The sequence below is a fragment of the Arvicola amphibius genome, chromosome 12, assembly GCF_903992535.2.
Source record: "Arvicola amphibius chromosome 12, mArvAmp1.2, whole genome shotgun sequence".
Classification (NCBI taxonomy): Eukaryota; Metazoa; Chordata; class Mammalia; order Rodentia; family Cricetidae; genus Arvicola; species Arvicola amphibius.
Genome location: NC_052058.2, coordinates 105,149,030 through 105,173,310, shown reverse-complemented (window position 1 = coordinate 105,173,310; position 24,281 = coordinate 105,149,030). Strand labels below are relative to the sequence as shown.

At 40.4% G+C, this 24,281-nt stretch overlaps 1 protein-coding gene across 1 annotated transcript in view; it reads right to left on the bottom strand.

Moving 5' to 3' along the window:
- The window catches only part of Cntnap5 (contactin associated protein family member 5), a 954,245-nt gene that overhangs the window by 175,808 nt on the left and 754,156 nt on the right, over positions 1-24,281 (bottom strand). The window contains 2 exon segments of the mRNA XM_042054039.1: positions 8,299-8,387; positions 8,390-8,452. Coding sequence (XP_041909973.1) covers positions 8,299-8,387; positions 8,390-8,452 — 152 coding nt within the window.

The window sequence follows — 24,281 nt, the reverse complement described above, 5'->3', positions numbered from 1 at the left end:
TGAAATCTGAAAAAAAAAAAAAAAAAAAAAAAAAAAAAAAAAAAAAAAAAAAAAAAAAAAAAAATCTCCTTAGTCATTTTGCCCAATCTGTCATAATCTATCCGCTAAGGATTCTAAAACATGTTAAAACTAATCATGTTCTTTAAACAAGCTGTTTTAAAGTGACCTCAGCCTGTATATGCTTAAGGGGCAATTCAACGATTCAGGCAGCAGGAAGGGTTGGGGAAGGGAGCTTGGTAGTAGAGAGACCAGAAAAGTGTGAAGTGGAGGATGGGAAGAGCTTGGGGGAATAGGATGGTTGGGATATAGGAAGGGTGGATATGGGAACAAGGAATTATATATCTTAGTTAAGGGAGCCATTCTAGGGTTGGCAGAGACTTGACTCTAGAGGGGTTCCCAGGTGTCCAGGAAGATGCCCCCAGCTAGTTCCTTGGGCAGCTGAGGAGAGGGTGCCAGAAATGTCCAGATCCTATTGTCATACTCATGAATATCTTGCATATCACCATAGAACCTTCACCTGGCATTGGATGGGAAAAAAAAAGAACCAGAAAAGAGACAACAACTAAAACACAAAGCTGCACAACCACATATAGGCAGAGAGCGGAGTTAGCCAAGAGGAGATGACAGAAAGGAACCATTCCAAGGCTTTCTCTTCACTCACTCATTCTTTGAACACTGAAAGCAAGGCAGTCTCACAGAGGGCAGACACACTTCTCTCCAACAGAAAGGGCTGACTCGCTGCCAATTCCAGATATGCATGAGAACCCAGTGACTGACAGCTCCCCCAAACACTTAATCACTTATAATTTTTTGCCCTCTGGGAGAGTGGTTCAAAAACAGAGCAAAAAGTAGATTAAGAAACAGATAAATATTAGTGAATAAAGTGTTCTGATGAGACAGGCTAGCAGAGCCTTCAGATCTGCCTCTCTCCACCTGTACAGATCCAGAGCTATAAGTGCTTACAGCATGCCTGGAATTTTTTCCGTTTTAGGTTTTGCATCTGGCTTTTTAATTGGATACTGAGTATCAAACCAATGTTTCATGCTTGTGTGGTGTACACTATCATCCAAGTTATCTCTCCAGTCCCAATAACCACTATTGAAAGAGATTAGAAAATTAATTCACAACAAAAATATATACAGAATGCTTGATAGTTAGTTCTTATCATAATATTGGAGATGAAAAATGTGGTCAACACTCGCTAAGTTTGAATTGGATTTAACCCAGCTACCAAAAAAGAGAAGGAGACATTTGTTCAAGAGTCTCTCTTCAATCACCATCCATTCATGCCTGAAGAATTATACCATAATTAATCTCTATACAGTACTTTGAGCCTCTGAGGTTCTATATAATGAAAAAAGAAAACAAAAAGGAAAAGAAAAAATCCCCTAAAAGTATATTGTTCTTTAAATTTGTCATTTAAGAATGACAGTTTCCCTGTTGGCAAACCAACAGAAACACTTTCACAAGAGGAAGCACCAAGGCCAAATACAAGGATTAGAATTCAAAACCCCCAAATCCTCTGCATTTTCAACAGTGAAGGGAGTGTCTGGAAGGTCTCTGTGAAGGGAACATCACTTTTATTGGTCCTGGTATCTAGATGTGAAACCTTGCATTTCAAGCTAAGGGTTATCACCACGGTCTTTATTTACAGACTCAAACTAGTATAGAGAGAAAATACTTAAAATAAAATTGTGTTTGTACTGGGCAATGGCATTTTTTCTTTTTTTATTGATTTTTATTGAGCTCTACATTTTTGTCTGCTTCTCTCCCTGCTTCTCCCCCTCTCCCCTTCCACCCTCCCCCAAGATGCAAGGGCAATTTTTTTAAAGCTTACCAATGTGTTTTTTTTTTTTTAAAAAAAAGGTAAAACTAGTTAAAGGCTATCAACTTTATATGAGGCAATACAATAATCTGATGATAATTGACAGAAGGGCTGTATAGATTCTATGTAATTGCTCTGCCATTTTATATGAAAGATCAGAATATCTGTGCCTTTTAGTATGAGTACTAGACCAGGAACCAAACACCAACAGATATGTGGGCTGAGTGTGTCTTTGACTGGTATATCCAGTTGAGGCTTTCTTTAATTTTAAGCAAAATGGTTCTTCTAGAAATGCTATTGAGTCACATGTATTTTATTTCTCCCCATGTATCTCTATCTAATTTCAGCTCTCTTCCCCTTTCAGCAACCATATGATATCCCCTCATGTTCCTAGTTTACCTGATCTCATTGGGACATATGGCACTAAGTGCTCAGTCACCCAGGTCTATTGTAATAGAGCAAAGAGGAATCAGTCACAAGCAGTGAAAGAGTTTGCCTAAGGCTCCCCATAAAGCCTCACTTAGCAAAAAAGAAGATGGATGCTTCTCCAATGTGACTTCAGATAGTCTATGAAACTTCTCTGGAATCCTCACTGCTGACCTGCTTCATAATCCCCACATTAGCAGTCCCTGTGGTGGCCTTAAGAGGATCCTTTCACTCATCTGGAATAGCAGATGTGCTGCTCAGTCACGTGATATTCACTATTCCATCATCATCAGAATCTCTGGGATAGGTTTTCTGGGATGTGAATATTGTACATGGTTCATGAAGCACTACCACACTTTTAACTGACAGCTTTGTCTAGAATGTAGAATGGATTAATGTGCTCCACAACCTAATTTTTTGTCCTATTAAATTTTACCCAGTAGCAAAAATTGGTGGAAATTTAGAGGGCAAAGCTCTTGAAGATTCTAATATGCACTCAGAACAGTGGAGATACAAGAGGAAATATAAGGGTCTGAAACAAAAATATTGAAATATGTGAAAATCCAACTGAGATCCATGTTAACCATGGATGCAGGGAAGGTGGAAGCTGATCTATTTGGATTCCTTTGGTTTTGTGCTTTCCTTTTATCAGCAGACCCTGGAGTTCGGTAGAGAAGTGACAGATGCATTTTCAAATTCTGCCAGATCTTGTGGCTAGCACAAACCCCATACTTTGTGCTCACTGTTATTTCCATAAGAAGTTCTGTGATCTGGAGCTTAGTAGATAGTTGATAAGGAAACAGCTTGTCACACTAATATAGAGAAACTGGGGCAGGCAATCAAGGTATAGTAAGTAGGTATAATGGCTTAAATTCACAACTCTGGCGTTGGGGAGATGGAGATAGGCAGATCCTTTGCAGTTTCTGACTAACTTAGTCTAGTTGACACCCTCCTGGCTCTAGTAAGAGACACATCTCAAAATAAAGATAGACAGCACATGAAGGACAACTGAAGTTGACTTCTAATCTACACACACACACACACACACACACACACACACACACCATGCACATTCCATCCTCCAACACTACCTCTTTCTATTCCATCGTTTCAAATACCAACAACCCTAGCACACTTTTGTAGTGACCTAATATGCTTACACATTTCTCAGTCTGAATGACAAGGTTCTCTCTTTTTCATGTCACATTTGTGTAGTTGCTCCTTCTTCTCTTTGAAATCAGCTCCCCCAAATTCTAGACTCAGATTCTGGACTGAAAATTCTTAATACTGCTACCAAGTGTATCATATTTATCTACTCGTGACAAAGGAGGACTTCCCCTCTGTTTTGTGGATGCTTCGGGCAGAGACTCGGTTTTTCTCTGCCTCTTTCTTGGCTAGCTGGCACAGAGTGGTATTCAGCCAATGCACTTAAAATTAACACTATCACATGTAGCAAAACTTACACTGTGATATAGTTCAGTATTTGGGGAATAATAAGAAGGTCCTTGGAGTGAAGATTATCTTAGCTCCATACCCATGGCAACTAATTGAACAGAATGATACAGAAGTAGACAGGTCTATGGTCATGGTTATGGAGTTGCAATCACTCTCTAATAGGAGAGGAGGTGACGTTAGTTTCTCTTTCCTGGATTTCAGACATTACTTCTTACTGTCTTACCCCATATGAATGTTATCTTGAAAGATACTGGAGTATATAGGATGTGGAGGGCCTCGTGAAGGGGAGACTCCAGGATGCAGTTTCTATGAGGTTATTATTCACGATGGTATGACTTTGAAGTGACACAACTGTTTGGATTCACTCATGTTTCTATGAGTGCTGTGTAAGGAGTTTAGTAAACTCCTTGGTTCACTTACTGAGACTTGGATGAAATTGGCTCTTGGATCTGTCACTGGCTCCCTAACTCAGGTGAAGAGATATTTAGGTACATCATCCTAGAAAAGGTAATTCAACGAATGTTCCCATAATGGTGTATTCTAGAAAACCCCACCACAGATATAACTTGTTCTCAAGTCATCAGTGAAATTTGGAAAAGCTGACTCCAGATTTTAGCCTCTTCTTCATTAGCAGAAAGATGTGAACATCTAGATCTCTTCTCCCTTAGACTTTACACATACTTGTTCAACATGGACTTTATTGGGTAAAGCAATTATCCTAACAGGAAATTTCAGCTCTTTCCTTTGGGTTTTAGTAGGTTGGATGTGGTGGTTCAATGAGAACATCAACCATAGGCTCAGATATTTGAGTGCTTGGTTCCCAGTTGGTAGTGCTGTTTGAGTAGGTTTAGGAGTTGTAGACTTGATGGAGGAACTACATCACTGGGAGCCATATTTTAGGTTTCAAAGTTCCACACCATTTCTACTTTGCTCAATGGATTTTCTGCTTGCAGTTTAAGATGTGAGCTCTCAGTTTTATGTTTCAATCACCATGCCTGCCTGCTGCCAAACTTTCCTACCATGATAGCAATACACACTTATCCCTCTAGAACTATAATCCTTATTAAAATCCTCTTTCTCTAACCTGTCTTGGGCATTTTATCACACCAATAGAGAGAAAATTAAGACAACTGTTGAACAAGACCTGTATTTAAAAATGCTGATAACCCTAAGAGAAGTTGCTTATTCCATAAAAGAAGTAGAAGGATTTATGAAACATGTATTAATCTATATGATGCTAAAAGGTCTTGAAAATACTGGGGAAATGACTCATTTTGCCAACTGAGTGCTGTGCAAGCAAAAAACCTGAATCTGATATCCAGAACCTACCCAGCTAAAATTAAGCTGAAGATGGGAGCATGTGATTATAATCCCTTTCCTCTGTAGAAACAGAGACAGATGGATCGATCTCTGAGGATGACCAGCAAGCTGGCCTTGTTAGATAAATGAGATTCAGGACAAACCAAGGTGGATACAACTTGAGGAACATCACCTAATGTTGGCTTCAGTTCTCAATATATTCATGCATACATGTGCATGTGCATCTGTATGCATGCATACCAGTGTGCTGGCAAAGAGGAGAGGGGAAGAGGAATTCTGATAAGTCCCCATAAGCACAGCACAGGTGATGAACTTAAATCAGCTCATAAGTGATTCAGAAGTTAGTGAACTGATAATCAAGTCAATAGAGGGGTGACTGAGATTAGAGTGGACAGTGTAATCAGTAGAATGTTCCGGAGAAGAAAGTACAGGAACACGTCATCTTCAGTAAGTGAGGCACAACTATTATCTCCAGTCTTTACTGTACAATCAACTAATCCCTGGCAATTGTACTTTCAGAAGGGACGCAAAGTGACAGTGTCTCTGAGTGAAAAATATATACAAAAGAAGAAACGCTCCACTTTCAATGGCAGCTTCCACCTTGCATTTTCTCCCTGTGTCAGCTTCTCTAATTGTATGACTTCCAGGGAAGGCATTTTATGCTGAGCCTATAAATCTGTAAAAGCTACCTAATACCACACACAGTGAGGGGAAATATAACTCAGACTTACGAGTGAAGCTAAGTATCTTGGATTATTGGATTTTAGTTGATTTCTTGTTTGTTTGTTTTGTAACACAACCACCTAAGAAATCTTCACAAAACTCTCCTAAGCTTTAAGATGATGCTTACTTTTATTGTTCCTCTTGAATCCTAACTTAATAAGATGTAGAAACAAACTTCTGGGCACATATGTGAGGTTTAGACTGGGTTATTTGAAGTGGAAAGGTTTATTCTAAATGTGGGCAGCACCACTTTCTGGACAAAAGTGATCTGAGCTGCAGTATTAATCTCTCTGCTTGCTGATTGTCGACACAATGTGATCAGCTTCCTCAAGCTCTGGCTACCATGATTTCCCTGTCATGGACTACACCCTTAGACTATGAGCCAAAATAGATCATTCCTTCCCGTATAAAGAAAAGTAATTAATATATCCCTCACCAAAGATGCTCTGAATTTGTTTCCATGAAACTTTCATCAAATATCTATTGCATCAGGACCAGATAGAATGAAGGCTAGTGGTTCATAGTGATTTGTTATCCATCCAAGACACAAAGGGGATTTATGTGTAGGTATCTATAATGCTGCAATAAAATTCACTGCAAAGTAAAGAGGGGCGGCAAAGAAGAAAGAAGCTGACATCTGGCCTTCAGTCAACTTTATTTTTCTACATAAAGTGTTTGGGGTAATGGAGGCATCTAAAGGAACTCACTTCTGTACCTAAGCATCTCTGTGTTATTCTGAACTCGTGGTGTACATATTACAGAAGCAGATGGAGACATTGCTTATTCTTTGTCTAAGATTATTTGGGTGCACATGCGCATCTGCACATGTAAATATGGAGCCCAAAAGACAAATTTGGCTGCCATTACCCAGGCCACTTTCCATCTTTTTTGTTTGGTTAGTTCTTTGCTTGAGTATCTTTTTGGATGGTCTCTCACCTGGAACATCCCCAGTGCACCCAAGGACATACCTGCTTCCCCATTACTAGTGTCATGAACTCAAGACCATACCAGTTTAAACATGTCAACATGTTTAAATTACTTAGTTATGGGGGTGGTTGGAGTTAATTCAGAACTCCATCCTTGTGTGGCAGACACTTTACTGAGTGAGTTATCTCTCCAAAAATTAGCTTATTTCAAGGTTTTGATTAGACATTAAGTTTCATTGAACTGAACTTTACCAATCACAGTTTCAACAGTGAAATAAACTATTGTGCGCAACAGTAATTGCAACTGGTCTGAGAGAAGCATCTCAACTACAGTTGGGAGATATTTGATGAGGAGAGAGTGAAACACAGCAAAACTTGAAATTGCAGGCTGATGTTCATAAAAAAGAAAAGTGGATATGCTGTATGCACATTTTCATAACTGATAAAGTGAAATGGAAGAGCTTGCCTGGAGGTTGAAGACAATGTAGACCTAATAGACATGAGAGCTTAGAATGAACATGGGTTGCATTTTTGGTCTTGCCATTTGGCAGAGGTGTATATCATCAGAAACAATCATTTAACTCTTCTGTAACTGACATTTCTCAAGGCACATACTCTTATGGAATATCAAGATTATTGTGAGAATTATATGATCACTAAGTCAAAATCAGTAAATAAAATAAAAATTTTAATTTTGTGTTAAAGGTCTCTTTAAGAATGGTGGTAAGTGCACTAAAACATCTAGTGAAAGATAAAAAATTCCATATAATTACACATCTTTCTTTCGAGGCTTTTCCCATCATGTGTGTTTCAAATCTAACTCAAAATCTGGAGTGATGGTTGGGTGGTAAAGTGCTTTACTTAAACTTGAAGGACCTGAACTAATTCCCAGAACCCACATTGAAAGGCTGGATGTAGTGATCAGAGTTCATAATCCCAGGACTAGGGAGTCTATGACAGCATGCCTAGTTGGCTAGTTCTGGGCCAGTGAGAGATCCAGTTTTGAAAAATCAAGTGTATGATGACAATAAAATCTGTTTTCTGGCTTCCATATACATACATGAACACATGCATAGACACTCATATGTACAAGAGCATCTACACACACACACACACACACACACACACACACACACACGGGAGGGTGTAGGAAAAAGGAAAAGCTTACTAAATGGCAAATCTCATATTTCATTGCATTCTTTGCTTTGAATGCAAACTTCAGAATACAAAGAGTTGACATAAATCTTAGTATTAGTTTTGAACATACAAGGGCAGGCTTTTAGCTTTTTTTATTTTTTGTATATGAGTTTCTTGTTCTTATGAATGTGTACCATGTGCATGCAGAGTTCACAGGGGTCAGAAGAAAACATCAAATCATTTGGAATTAAGGACAGTTGCCAGTCAATACATGGTTGTTGGGAAACCAATCCAGGTCCTTTGGAGGAACAGCCATTGCTCTTAATTGCTGACTCATCTCTCAGCTCAAGCTCCTGGGTCCTCTCCCATTTTTTTCCCTTCATCCTAAATTCCTATCACATTTATTATCTGCATTGTTTTCTCTTAGTAGTAATTCTGTGCACCAGACATTTCCCATCATTGCAGAACAATTGACGCTCTCCTTACCATTCATCTGTGTCCGCATCACAATTGCAAAAGTGTTGAATGTCCAAACAGCTCTCCTCTAGGCCACATCCACCACTGCTGGACCCCTGGAAACGGAGCCTCCCCAGTAAGGGTGTCTTTCATTAGACCTCCCAATCCACCAGGTGAATGGGGGCTCCATCTGAAAGACAAGATGTTTCCTAAGTCAGGAGTGCGAGTTGAAATAGGACATAGGAGCTCATGGTGGTGGTGGTGGTGGTGGTGGTGGTGGCGGTGGTGTGTGTGTGTGTGAACATGTGGCAAACATATGCAGTCTCTTCTGCCCACCTTTTTCTTACTTTCTCTTTCTTCCTTACCTCTGTTATTTCACTATATGTTGTAGAATATATACGTATGTACACATACAGTTATGCATGTCTAAACTTTTTATTAAAAGAACATAGTTAAACACTGATGAATGATAGCATTAGGAGTCGGGAACATAAACTAAAACAGAGAAAAATTAGACAGTATTACAACTGAGTTAGTCAGATCAGCTTAAAACATTTAAAACCATACTTTATTTACAAATGTAGCAATGCAACATTTACAGTTTGAATAATGCATAATAGACCGATTTGACATAGTTTTAAGTAAAATAAAGTGGAAATTACAACATGCAAATTCTTTCCTTAGAAAAATAGTTTGAAAAGTTACTTTAAATGGGTCAGTGCCACATGTGCTTTGAGCGACTGGTCTTATCTGTGTGCTATTGCACCAACACTCAGTGGAATTAAAGGAAAACTGAACTTTCACAGCCAGTGCCTCAAAGGAAATAGCATATTTGGATACTTTTTGAATGCCAAGATGGTCTAGATGGTCTGCTTCACAACCACAGAGAAATGAATTCACATACCCATCATGAAAAAGAACAAAACATAATGAAGTCAAAACTAGAAAATTATTTTTATAGTCTCTTTCATGACCCGTGTGTCATTTCTTCTGCATTTGTTCATCCACGTCACCATTAATCACTAGACATTACTCCCTCTGTTTTCTTCTAAAGTTTGAATCTGTTTTTAACAATCAACACACACACACAACACACATACACACCACCATATATGTGGATAGAATGATTTCCCTTCAAAATTACCCAAGGACAAAATAATACGGTAAGGGCCAAGATTAGCCAATGCTGTGTTCTTTTGGTAGATATCAAAGAGGGTGGAAATTAAGGTGAAACAGAATGTAAGCACATTACAAGAGGAATCTGACACCATGATTTGTTTCAACAATACCAGCAGCACAAAACCTCATGCTCTAAGAGAAGTCATACACTCTTCAGATCCACAGACATAAAGGAAAATGCCGGTGAAGACCATACCCTGGAGACCTTCAGGGAACTATGATTCATTAAGGAGGAAAAACAAAAACCCAACCTCAGGGTCCTAAGTCATTATGATCCTTCTGTAGTCTTTAATGATTGTGAATACCACAGTAGCCTATAACTGTGATTCAGAAATTGATAGTACATCCTAAGCAAGAGAAGGCAGAGATATGGAGGCCCTGGGCAGCATCAGCTGAAGGATCCAAACATGGCTTCCATTGGCTGTCCTCCTGTTGCTTAGTAAATGTTAGATACTTCAAATTTAAAACAACAATAAAAATTAGAGGTTCTTTTACTCATTTTTGAGATGTAATATTCTATTCTTGAGGCTGTGGATATATATTGTCCAGTGGGCACAGAGTGCTGTGCTTGGCCTAGTATGTATGAAACCCTGGGTTGGATTTCCAGCACCACACTCATAAATTAGGTATAGTGTTACAGGACTGGAATCCCAGAACTAGGTATGTGTAGACAAGAGGATCAAAATTTCAATGTCATCTTTAGCTATGCAACAAGTCAGGTGCTCGCTTGGGCTACAAAAGATACTGCCTCAAAGCAAACCAAACAACCATTCTAAAGCAGGAGCTAATTTCAGTTTGTGTGTGCTAATATATGGGACTTTACACCAGCAAGATTTTGTTGTACAGGGACATCTTTATTTGCCTACAGCCACTCTCTACATATACAAAGTACCCACTAAATTATTCTCTGAATTGTCCCCACAGCTTATTTCTCCTGGAAGTCTTCAGGGCAAGCAGACAGAAAGAAGACAATCAGAGCCCAATGCCATAAGCCATGAGAAAAATTGGGAACTATTTATGAGAAGCATAGTCATTTTAATGGGTTGCTTCACTGAGAAGAGCTGGAAATATCCACGTCCAGCCACTACATGTGTCTTATATTCTACAACCCCGTTGGTGCGGTCTTCCTGTTTAGAATTTCCATGTGGATGATTTGAACTATTCTCTCCCTAAATGACAAAAAACTCTCTCATTTCAAGTAAATGCCAGATAAATTGCCTTCCTCCTAAATCCCTGGCTACAGTTCACTCTCGAGGACCCTGAACAACTGACAGGTTTATTAATTTTAACTGTATACAAAGAAAGGAAAAGGAAGGAAACAAAAATACTTAAATATATCCATATTTAAATATGTGTGTATGAAGTCTCATTTTTTTTTATTGGATAACTCATCTTTATTTCTTCAACCATTGTAAAAGTAATGGAGAGAGGAGAAAATGAGTTTACTAAGAACCACAAAGAACCATGGTTTGCCTTAACTCACAACTCATATAGTCAAGGAAACCATCTACACTTTAACTGCAAATTTTGGCCTTTGAGACATTTCTATCGACAGAAACCTGCTCTGTCAGTGAATGGATAAAATATTGTTAATTATTTATATTTAAATATTGAGTTTATTAAGCAAACATTTACCAAAGCTTTTAATCTATTTTGGACACTATCTTAAGCACTGCATCATCAGGGATAGATGACGGGACAAAACCAAAGCAAATAAACAAATTATGCCTCTGACTTTACATTGTTAACAGCAAAAATTTATTAAAATACAAATTATAGGTGGGGAGAAATCATAGGCAATCAAGTTCTGGTCCTGTTAGCTAAAGACCTTATCCCTACCCATATTACCTACATTACAAAAAAAAAGGGAAAAGAAAAAATAAGAAAGAAAAGGAAAGTCCAGATACTGTGGTGCTCCCTTGTGACCCTAGTGTTGAGAAGGTGAAGACAGAGGATGTCCAGGCTCCATGGCCAACTACCCTATACTTCTCCAATCCAGTTCAGTGAGCGAGAAAGCATGGTGGCTGGAACTTAGGAAAAACACTCAATGTTGTTCTCTGACCTCCACATGCATGCATGTGCACACATACACATAAGAATCATGAGAGCCAAATGTGTGTGTGTGCACATGTGTGTGTGCACGTGTGTGCGTATATTTGTGTGTATGAGATAGAGAGAGAGAGAGTGAGAGAGAGAGAGAGAAAGAGAGAGAGGGAAGAAGTAGGATCAAGACAGGAAAAAAGATAAAGAGGAGGATCAAGAAAAAATAATGGAAGGAGAAAAGGAAGATGAGAGAGGAAAGAGGAATATTAGCCCATAGGTACTTCTTCATGAACCATTAAAGAACAATATTGGATCTGCATTCTAACCATTGTATAAGATCAAGTCCAAAAATTTTATTAATATGTAAGACCCACCAGGCTGCTCCTACAGTTTCCCCAATGAGTGTGAATATGCAACTTACAGAGAAATGGCTTAAGGAGACAAAAAGACATAATATGTGTGCTTGTGTGCATATTCATGTGTGAGAAGGTACAGATTACTGATGAGTGTCCAGAGTCTTCCTCAAATGCACCCCACCTTATTTTTTGAGATAGGATCTTTCCTTGAACCTGGAATATAACAAGTCACTGAGACCAGGAGGCTCCAGGGATCCTCTTGTTTCTATTTCCCCTAAACTAGGGCAGTATATAATCATTGGCATACCCAGATTTACACCACCACATCTGGCTTTTTATTTTTCTTTTTTATTAAAGTAAGTGCTGAGGATTAAACTCAGGTTTTCATAATTGAAAAACAAACACTTGAGCCATGGTGGCACCTCCCCGTCCTGAAAACAATCCATTGAATAGAATAATTAGGTATGAGACTATTTTGTGAAGGCTTAGGTCAATTATGGCTTTCCTGATACAATAAATCCACATGAAGCCATGGACCAGCCTCTGTGCACAATTGGGGTTTAATGAACAGAATTCAAATTGGAGATTCTCTTGAGTTTTGAATTGTTAAAGTTTAAAAGACTGCAAACACACAGACTCTCTGTGATGTCTTCACAAAAGCCAGGACAGTTTAGCTGTGCTTACTTACAGGAGTAGTGCGGGTAGCTCATGAACAATATGAGCAAGGAGCTAGAGAGCTCTGGGGTTCAGAGGCCTGCTGTGCTGAGCTGTGGCTGCCACTGTTATTACTGCTTTAATTCATTTTATTTTGTTTTGTCTCACATTCTTCAGACAATTAGTTTTCTCCTTTTCTTACTGTTAATTTTAATTAAGATGTAATTACATCATTTCCTTGCTTCCCTTCCTTTCTCAATCCCCTTCAATGTCCCACTCTCCCAAGTCCTTCCTTTTACATTGCTAGTCTCATTATCTTTTCATTAAACATATATGCATGAATATATAAATACAATCTGCTGAGTACATTTATTTTCGCTTGTTTGCATATGATTTCTGGGCTGACCACTTGGTACTGGAAAGCCAATTAGGGGACTAATCTCTAGAAAAGAGTAACTCTCCCTCTCTCAGTGGTCATTAGTTGCCTGCAGCTTCTTGTCTAGCAGTGGGTCCCCAACAGAATTCCCCTTTCCATATTGGCATGTATTTGGTATTATCATTACTCATGTCTTGTTTGAGCAGCCCCCTTGCTGACATATCATGGATGGTGTTTCCCTGTCCTTTCTCAGAGAAACAGTTTCATAACATCTTCCTGCCCATCTGGCTCTCACAGCTTTCCACTCCTTTCTCCGTGATATTCCCTGAGCATTTGTTGTTTTTAGATGGTACATGGGCACAGCTTTAGATTCTGGCAAGCTCAGTAAGTCAAAAGGAAGAGTAAGGTCAATCTTATTTTCAACCCAGCCCTGTTTTCTGACATGCAACCTTTATATCTACACCTATCAGCCCTTCCAAAGAGGGTGTTTGTCAGTTTCTTCAATTTATATGGCTGGTTTCCCTAATAATGATGGTCTCATCTCATCTCTGAGGCTTCTTTTCTTAAGATAGGGTCTTTTATATCCCAGGTTGGTCTCAAACTCACTATGTCACCAAGGATGACCTGGAACTCCTGATCCCTTTGTCTCAATGTGATACACAGTATATGCAGTGCTGGGGATAGAACCAGGGCTTCATGCATGATAGATAAGCACTTCACCAAGTGAGCTCCACCTCCAGCTCTTCTTCTCTGTGTCATAACATCTTTCATTTATGCATTCACGTAGCAGCTATTCTGAGTATGTTGGAGAAACTATTCTCATGGCTAATCACTTATAACTCCATTAAGCACGCACTCCTTCCTACAACTTCAAAAAAAATCTCCAACCAAGTCAACTTACGGGGAAAAGGGTTATTTTGGATCACTGTTCCAAAGTCTATCATGACAGAGAAGACATGGTAAAAGGAGCAGAAGGCTGGATGGTCACATTTCAGCTACACTCAATCCACACTAGGGAAAAAAGGAAGTCATGAACTACAAACACTACTTCTGTGACTGACTTACTTTCTCCTATAAGACTTCATCTCATAAACTTCCCCCAAATCCCCCTCAACTTAGAAGTGTTCAAACACATGTAGCTGTGTGGGACACTTCATATCCAAACAACAAATCCACAAGTCAACCCCCTGTATGTGTGTATGTATGTGTATCAGACATATACATATATGTGTATATATACACATGTAAAGTATATATGAATAATTAAGTATGATGAATTATTCAGGGAATAATATAAAATGTAGTAAGGAGCTGTAGGCAGGCCTGCTTTTCATTCCGCCTGGCTCTTGGCCGCCTGGCTAGCTTATGCCCCGAAATAACAACACACAAATTGGAACCGCGGCAGCTGCCCGGAGAGGGACCACCGAAATTCCACAACTCCCCCTGCCACCAGCACACTTCCTGCTCTTCCTGCAGGGGTTATTCTCCCCGGATACCGCCTCTCTCTTCCTGTCCCTTCCCAGCTTGCACCCAGAATCCTCCCCGCCTCCCCCTGCCTCATCCTCCCGTCTTTGGGGCCACAAAATCCCACAGCTCAGCCTGTTTGGGCTCTGGGGACCTGGAATTGAGTGCACCCAGGCCGGTGGGAGGTCCCCTCCTTCATTTGACTGCCCGGGGCAAAGTAGGCCTTTGTCTGAGAGCTGCTTGGCCTGCAAGGGGACCTGACAGTCTGCCAGAGGATCCATCATTCTTTGGGACACTGCAGTCCTGATGACGACTTCTGGAGATGCACTTTCATACCTCGCTGACCTCTCAACACAGTAGCACCAGTGATATTTTCTTAGTTGTTCTCAGGTGTCCTGCTCCAGTTCTAAGGCCATCCACCCAAAGGGGTCAGACTCTGGCCTCCAGGCAGGTCTGAGGATTCCTGCGGAGGGGTGCGGGCTCCTTCAGATTGTGCTGCCAGGTTCGCTGTGTGGTATTTCATCCCGCCCTGCCCCCACCTTGGCCCTTTTGTCTGGGCTGCGACCCTGGGCTGCCTGGAATCCCTGATCCTGTGCACTGACATTCCATCTGAACTGGTGAGTGAATGCGGACCCTGGGGCAACCTGCCCTGGAAGAGAGCACAGACCCCCTACCCCCACTTCCCTCTGCAGGCTTGTGTCTGTTTCTCCTGTCCCTGTGTCTCCCAAGCTTTCCCTAGTGTTCTCAGGTGTCCTGCTCCTGTTCTAAGGCCATCCACCCAAAGGGGTCAGACTCTGGCCTCCAGGCAGGTCTGAGGATTCCTGCGGATGGGTGCTGGCTCCTTCAGATTGTGCTGCCAGGTTCGCTGTGTGGTATTCCACCAGTTCAGTTCCACCTGAACTGGTGTCCTGCTCCTGTTCTAAGGCCATCCACCCAGAGGAATCAGACTCTGGACTCCAGGCAGGTCTGGGGATTCCTGCAAGGGAGTGCGGGCTTCTTCAGATTGTGACACAAGGAATAGGTCCTCCTCTGACACTGGGGGGATCCAACCAGTTTCAGTCACAGCAAAGATTGGTCTAGGACACCAAACGCCTCCGGGCTCCTTTTGAAGGAAGAGATGGGCAGGCGCCAATGCAGGAGCTCCTCCAACAATATGAAAGGCAACATGACATCACCACAATCCAGACATCCCGAAACAACAAGAATTGAACACCCTACCCCAGAAGATATAGAAGAATCCGACCTTAAACAGTACTTTATGAAAATAATAGAGGACCTTAAACAGGAGGTAAAAAAACTGCCATAAAGAAATGGAGATGACAAACAAAAAGGTAGACGAAATAAATAAATCTCTCAAAGATACCCAAGAAAAACAAGAAAAAGCAATCAAACAGGTAAGGGAAACAGTACAAGACCTGATAAATGAAATGGAGGTATTGAAGAAAACACAATCTGAGGGACGACTGGAAATGGAAACTCTGAGTAAACGAACAGAAACTTCAGAGACAAGTATTTCCAACCGAATACAAGAGATGGAAGAAAGAATCTCGGACTCTGAAGATACTATAGAGGAAAAAGACTCACAGATTAAAGAACTAAACAAATCTAACAAATTCTTAACACAAAACATTCAGGTAATCTGGGACACCATGAAAAGACCAAACCTAAGAATAATTGGGGTAGAAGAAGGAGAAGAATTACAACTCAAAGGCCCAGAAAACATATTCAACAAAATTATAGAAGAAAACTTCCCCAACCTAAAGAAGGATGTTCCTATGAAGGTACAAGAAGCCTACAGAACACCAAATAGACTGGATCAAAAGAAAGCATCCCCATGCCATATAATAATCAAAACACAAAACATACAGAATAAAGAACAGATATAAGAGCTGCAAAGAAAAAAGGTCAAATAACATATAAAGGGAAACCTATCAGAATTACACCTGATTTCTCAATGGAAACCATGAAGCCAGAAGAGCTTGGATAGATGTGCTACAGACACTAAGGGGACATGGATGCAAGCCTGGACTACTATACCCAGCAAAGCTTGCATTCACCATTGATGGAGAAAACAAGATATTCCAGGACAAAAAACAGATTTAAACAATACGCAGCCACAAATCCAGCCTTGCAGAAAGTAATAGAAGGAAAATCACAAACCAAGGAGTCCAACAACACCACAATAACTCAGGCATCTAGCGACCCTTCACCAGCACAACTAGAAGAAGGAAACACACAACTCTACTACTAAAAATGACTGAAGTTAACAACCACTGGTCATTAATATCACTTAATATCAATGGACTCAATTCACCTATAAAAAGGCACAGGCTAAGAGACTGGATACGAAATCAGGATCCAACATTCTGCTGTTTACAAGAAACACACCTCAACCACAAAGACAGACTCCTACTCAGAGTAAAGGGTTGGGAAAAGGTTTATCAAGCAAATGGCCCTAAGAAACAAGCGGGTGTGGCCATACTAATTTCCAACAAAGTTGACTTCAAACTAAAATCAATCAGAAGAGATGGAAAGGGACACTTTATACTCATAACAGGAAAAATCCTTCAGAATGAAGTCTCAATCCTGAATATCTATGCCCCTAATATAAAAGCTCCCACTTATGTAAAAGAAAAACTTCTAGAACTCAAGGCAGCCATCAAACCACACACACTAATAGTTGGAGACTTCAACACTATTCTCTCTCCAATGGACAGGTCAATCAGACAGAAACCTAACAGAGAATTAAAAGACTTAATGGAGGTAATGAACCAAATGGACTTAACAGACATCTATAGAACATTCCACCCAAATAGGAAAGATTATACCTTCTTATCTGCGGCTCATGGTACTTTTTCGAAAATTGACCATATACTTGGTAACAAAGCAAACTTCCACAGTTACAAAAAAATATTAGTAACCACCTGTGTCTTATCGGATCACCATGGATTAAAATTAGAATTCAACAACAATGCTACCCCCAGAAAGCCCACAAACTCATGGAAACTGAACAGTCAACTACTGACCCACACCTGGGTCAAGGAAGAAATAAAGAAAGAAATTAAAGTCTTTCTTGAGTTTAATGAAAACAAAGACACAACATACTCAAACCTATGGGACACAATGAAAGCAGTGCTAAGAGGAAAATTCATAGCACTAAGTGCCCACTTAAAGAAAATGGAGAAAGCACTCATTGGTGACTTAACAGCACACCTGAAAGCTCTGGAAAAAAAAGAAGCAGACTCACCTAGGAGAAGTAGAAGACTGGAAATAATGAAACTGAGGGCAGAAATCAACAAAATAGAAACACAGAAAACAATCCAAAGAATCAATGAAACAAGAAGCTGGTTCTTGGAGAAAATCAACAAGATTGAAAAACCCTTCGCCAAACTAATCAAACGGCAGAGGGAGAACACGCAAATTAATAAGATCAGAAATGAAAAGGGGGACATAACCACAGACACAGAGGAAATTCAGAGAATCATTAGATCTTACTACAAAAGCCTGTATGCCACAAAATTGGAAAATGTAAAAGAAATGGACAGTTTTTTAGATAAATACCATATACCAAAGTTAAACCAGGACCAGGTAAATGCTCTAAATCGTCCTGTTAGTCGCGAAGAATTAGAAACTGTTATCGGAAACCTCCCTACCAAAAAGAGCTTAGGACCAGATGGTTTCAATGCGGAATTCTACCAGAACTTCCAAGAAGACCTAATACCTATACTCCTTAAGGTATTCATAATATAGAAACACAAGAGTCACTGCCAAATTCCTTCTATGAAGCTACAGTTACCCTGATACCTAAACCACACAAAGACTCAACCAAGAAAGAGAATTACAGGCCAATCTCACTCATGAACATTGACGCAAAAATTCTCAATAAATACTGGCAAACAGAATCCAAGAACACATTAGAAAAATTACCCCACTATGATCAAGTAGGCTTCATCCCAGAGATGCAGGGCTGGTTCAACATACGAAAATCTATCAATGTAATCCATCATATAAATAAACTGAAGGAAAAAAACCATATGGTCATCTCATTAGATGCTGAAAAAGCATTTGACAAAATTCAGCACCCTTTTATGATAAAAGTTTTGGAGAGATTAGGGATACAAGGGTCATTCCTAAATATAATAAAAGCTATTTACATCAAGCCGACAGCTAACATCAAATTAAACGGAGAGAAACTCAAGGCTATCCCACTAAATTCAGGAACACGACAAGGCTGTCCACTCTCTCCTTATCTCTTCAATATAGTGTTTGAAGTTCTATCAATAGCAATAAGACAACATAAGGGAATCAAGGGGATTCAATTTGGAAAGGAAGAAGTTAAACTTTCATTATTTGCAGATGATATGATAGTATACATAAGCGACCCCAAAAACTCCACCAAAGAACTCCTACAGCTGATAAACTCCTTCAGTAATGTGGCAGGTTACAGGATCAACTCCAAAAAATCAGTCGCCCTCCTATACACAAAGGATAAGGAAGCAGAGAGGGAAATCAGAGAAGTATCACCTTTCACAATAGCCACAAATAGCATAAGATATCTGGAAGTATCTCTAACCAAGGAAGTGAAGGATTTATTTGACAAGAACTTTAAGTCTTTGAAGAAAGAAATTGAAGAGGATAACAGAAAATTGAAGGATCTCCCCTGCTCGTGGATTGGGAGGATCAACATAGTAAAAATGGCAATTCTACCAAAAGCAATCTATAGATTCAATGCAATCCCAATCAAGGTCCCATTAAAATTCTTCACAGGGATTGAGAGGACAATAATCAACTTTATATGGAAAAACAAGAAACCCAGGATAGCCAAAAAAATCTTATACAATAATGGTACTTCTGGAGGCATTACCATCCCTGACTTCAAACTCTATTACAAAGCTACAGTATTGAAAACAGCTTAGTATTGGCAAAAAAACAGAGAAGTTGACCAAGGGAATAGTATAGAAGACCCGGATCTTAAACCACAAACCTATGAACACCTGATTTTTGATAAAGGAGCCAAAAGTACACAATGGAAGAAAGAGGGCGTCTTCAACAAATGGTGCTGGCATAACTGGATGTCAACCTGTAGAAGAATGAAAGTAGATCCATATCTATCACCATGCACAAAACTCAAGTCCAAATGGATTAAAGACCTCAATATTAATCTGAACACATTGAGCTTGATAGAGGAGAAAGTGGGAAGTACTCTACAACAAATGGGCACAGGGAACCGTTTCATGCGCATAACCCCAGCTGCACAGACATTAAGGGCAACATTGAATAAATGGGACCTCCTGAAGTTGAGCAGCTTCTGTAAAGCAAAGGACATTGTCACTAAGACACAAAGGCAGCCTACTGACTGGGAAAAGATCTTCACCAACCCTGCAACTGACAAAGGTCTGATCTCTAAAATATATAAGGAACTCAAGCGACTAGATGGTAAAATGCCAATTAACCCAATTAAAAAATGGGGCGCTGAACTGAACAGAGAATTCTCAACAGAAGAAGTTCAAATGGCCAAAAGACACTTAAGGTCATGCTCAACCTCCCTAGCTATCAGGGAAATGCAAATCAAAACAACTTTGAGATATCATCTTACACCTGTCAGATTGGCTAAAACCCAAAACACCAATAATAACCTTTGCTGGAGAGGTTGTGGGGTAAGGGGTACACTCATCCATTGCTGGTGGGAATGCACACTTGTGCAACCACTTTGGAAAGCAGTGTGGCGGTTTCTCAGGAAATTCGGGATCAACCTACCCCAGGACCCAGCAATTCCACTATTGGGAATCTACCCAAGAGATGCCCAATCATACAACAAAAGCATATGCTCATCTATGTTCATAGCAGCATTATTTGTAATAGCCAGATCCTGGAAACAACCTAGATGCCCTTCAGTGGAAGAATGGATGAAGAAACTGTGGAATATATACATGCTAGAATACTACTCAGCGGTAAAAAACAATGACATCTTGAATTTTGCAGGCAAATGGATGGAAATAGAAAACACTATTCTGGGTGAGGTAACCCAGACCCAAAAAGATGAACATGGGATGTACTCACTCATAATCGGTTTCTAGCCATAATTAAAGGACATCGAGCCTATAAATTTGGGATCCTTGAGAAGATAATAAGAAGGTGAACTCCCAAAAATAGATATAGTAATCCTCCTGGTTATTGGAAGTAGACAGGATCGCCAGGCAAAATTGGGAACTTGAGGGTCGGGCGAGACTGGGCCAAGGGAAGATGGGGAGAGAAAAGTGTGAAGGGGAGAATGGGGGGGAGCTCGGAGGAATGGGGTGCTTGGGATATAGGAAGGGTGGATATGGGAGCAGGGAAGCATATATCTTAATTTAAGGAGCTACCTGAGGGTTGTCAAGAGACTTGACCCTAGAGGGGTTCCCAGGTTTCCAGGGAGACGCCCCCAGTTAGTTCCTTGGGCAGCTCAGGAGAGGGAGCCTGAAAAGGCCAGTTCCTATAGCCATACTGATGAATTTCTTGCATATCACCATAGAACCTCCACCTGACGATAGATGAAGAAAATGACAGAGCCCCACATTGGAGCACCGGACTGAGCTCCCAAGGTCCTGATGAGGAGCAGAAGGAGAGAGAACATGAGAAAGAAAGTCAGGACTGTGAGGGAACCTCCAGCTGGCGACAGATGGGGAAGGTGACTGAGCCCCACATTGGAGCACTGGACTGAGCTCCCAAGGTCCTGATGAGGAGCAGAAGGAGTGAGAACATGAGGAAGAAAGTCAGGAATGTGAGGGGTGCATTCACTCATGGAGACGGTGGGACCAGAACTAAAGGGAGATCACCAACTCCAGTTGGAATGGGACTGATGGATCATGCGACCAAACCCGTCTCTCTGAATGTGGCCAACAGCGGGGACTGACTGAGAAGCAAAGGACAATGGCGCTGGGCTCTGATTCTTCTGCATGGACGGGCTCTGTGGGAGCCTTCTCAGCTTGGTCGATCACCTTCCTGGACCTGGGGGGAGTTGGGAGGACCTTGGAGTTAGCATAGAGTGGGGAACCCTGATGGCTCCTTGGCCTTGAGAGGGAGGGAGGGGGGAGGAGGAGGGAAGGAGATGGAAATTTTTAAATATAAAAAAAAATAAACCATGAGAAAAAAAAACCACAAATTGTATTCTTTTAAACACTGCCTGGCCCATTAGTTTCAGTCTCTTACTGGCCAACTCTCTCTTGCTTTAACCCATATTTAGTAATCTGTGTAGCACCACAAGGTGGTTGCTTACCGGGAAAGATTCAGCATGTCTGACCTGGTGGCTGGCTTCATTCATGTCATCTGGCTCACTGAGGAGAGTCATGGCAATTGCCTGAAGCATCTGACTAACTTCCCTTCTTCCCAGCATTCTGTTCTGTTTACTCCACCTATCTCAATCCTGCCCTATCAAAAAGCCAAGGCAGTTTCTTTATTAACCAATGAGAGTCCTCCATCAATAAAAAGTATATACAATCATTATATTAACAGTTTCTCAGGTCTATGTTGTGCAAGGTCATGGTGTGATTCATCAGTCACAGAGATTTTAAAAGGCTTTGCCTACATTGAATTTCTCTTAATTTCTAAAAGAAGAAGAGAATGTCTTCAGCTATAAGTAACATAAATCTGAGTGAGATAAGTATTCCAATACAACTCAGACCAAGAGACTGACTTTTGCTAAATAATCCTAAAGAGTCTCATGGAAACAGTTATTCTTGCTTGAGTGTTCCATGTTGAGGACTTCCACTAACACTGTCTTTGGGAGGGAAGTACTTGGACAGGTGAGGACCCCACAGAAAAGAGATCTGATATACTACAGTATCTTTAGAGAAGCATAACTCTACATGCACATTGTCTGTTATTGATTGCAGCTAGAGGGTGTGGGAATATAAAATAAGAGAGAAAGTTGAGGTCACTGAAATTCTAAGGCCAAATAATTACTTCTACTATGAGAACACAATGCAACTTGGTGTGGGAAGTCCTTCCTTCTATACATGCATTGCTTGTATTGTTTAATGAGTAAAGCTGCTTTGGCTTGTGGCAGGGCCTAATGGAGCTAGGCAGGAAAATTAAACTGAATGCTGGGAGAAAAAGGGCAGAGTAAGATGTCTAGGAACCTTATTGGTAAACCACGAGCCTTGTGGTAAAATATAAAATAATAGGAATGGGTTCATTTAATATATAAGAGTTAGTTCTCAAGAAGCCTGAGCTAACAGGCCAAGCAGTGCCAAGCAGTGTTGTAACTAATATGATTTCTGTGTGATTATTTCGGGTCTGGGCAGCTGGGAACGAACAAGCAGTCTCTGCCTACAGCAAGTCAGCTAAGCAATGGTATAGGAGAAGAGATAGATACACAGTAGGGCTGGAGATATGGCTCAGTCAACAAAGTACTTTGCTGAACATGTGTGAGGACCAGCCCATCTAAAGCCAGGGCAGACAGTATATCTGTATCCTGAGAACACAATGCAACTTGGTGTGGGAAGTCCTTCCTTCTATACATGCATTGCCAGAGCCAGGCCATGGGCCATGGTGCCTACCTGTCAGCTAAACTAACTGAATCAGTGAACTCTAGTGACAGACTTTGTCACAAAAAAAAAAAAAAACTTAGCTGTGAAGGAGAGTGACTGAGGAAGACAGTCAACATCAGTGTCTGTGCCTACACGCATTTATACATTCCTATACATGTATACACACACACACACACACACACAGACACAGGCACACACACACAAACACATTGTATGCATCCTTTCTTTATACACAGCCTATCATTTCTGAGGGAAAAAAACAACAACCAACATTTAGTTAGAGAGAAAGCAACCTCATCCATATCAGAAGATAATGACAGACATTCATCAATGTCCATCCTGGTCTTCCTACTTGTCGTCCAGGATGATTAAATCAGAGAATACACTTAATGGTGTGATTAAGAGCTACTCAGCCACAGTAGGAATTAACATTTCCATAATGTTATCATTGTTCTCTTTCCTGCTTATTCAGCTGACGTGCACCCAAAGGGGAGAGGGAGAAATAGAAGGGATTAATGACACTGCTGCTCCAGACAAATGATAGACATCCCTCTGATGAGGTCACTCAAAGACAGAGCAGCCAAGGCTCTCGAGCACAGCACAGGGCTCGAAAGGGGCAGGCAAGGACTAATCTAAAATTATTCTATTGGCCTTAACATTTTATGAGAAATTTTGAGAATTTTCCTTTTTCTGAAGAATGGTGATAAAGAACTCAAAAGATTAAATGATGTGTTCAAAGTCACATGGCAAATACATCAGGGACAGGAGATCAGGTCTTGACCAATAAGCTTTTCAAACGTGTGGTCCTATCCTGATCTCTACCCACATTTGCATAGGCTAATAAACTTTTCAATGAACCAGAAGTATTGAAAAGTGTGAAATTCACAGATAAAATTTGCTCATTGGGGAAATTTGATAAATTTATGGGAACTGCTAATTGTTTGAAGAAATTTAGCATGGGAGTAAAATCTTTCATTTACCACACAAATTATTTATTCCTTGTTTAATCTTTGTGGGTAAGCATATGGTGGTGGTATGTTGGTGTGTGTTAGGGTGGGTTTATAGACCTGTCATACAATTATGCATGTATGGAAGCCAGAAGACAACCTTCAGTATTCAACCTTGCCTTATATCTTGCTTGAGACGGGTTTCTTCTTTAGAAATTTTCCCATTGCTGCCTCTCTTCTTGCTCTATGAGCAGTTGGATTATGCACATGTGCAACACTTTATGGCTTGCACAAGGGTTCTAGGGATCCCTCTTCAGAATTTTACTTATGTGGAAAACTCTTTACCCATGGAGAAATCCTGCATCTCCCCAGGTTTTACCACAAAATTTCTGATATGAAAACTTTTAAAGTTCTAGATTAGAAATACAAAATAGAGTAGGGCTACCAATCTGTATCCAAGTATGAT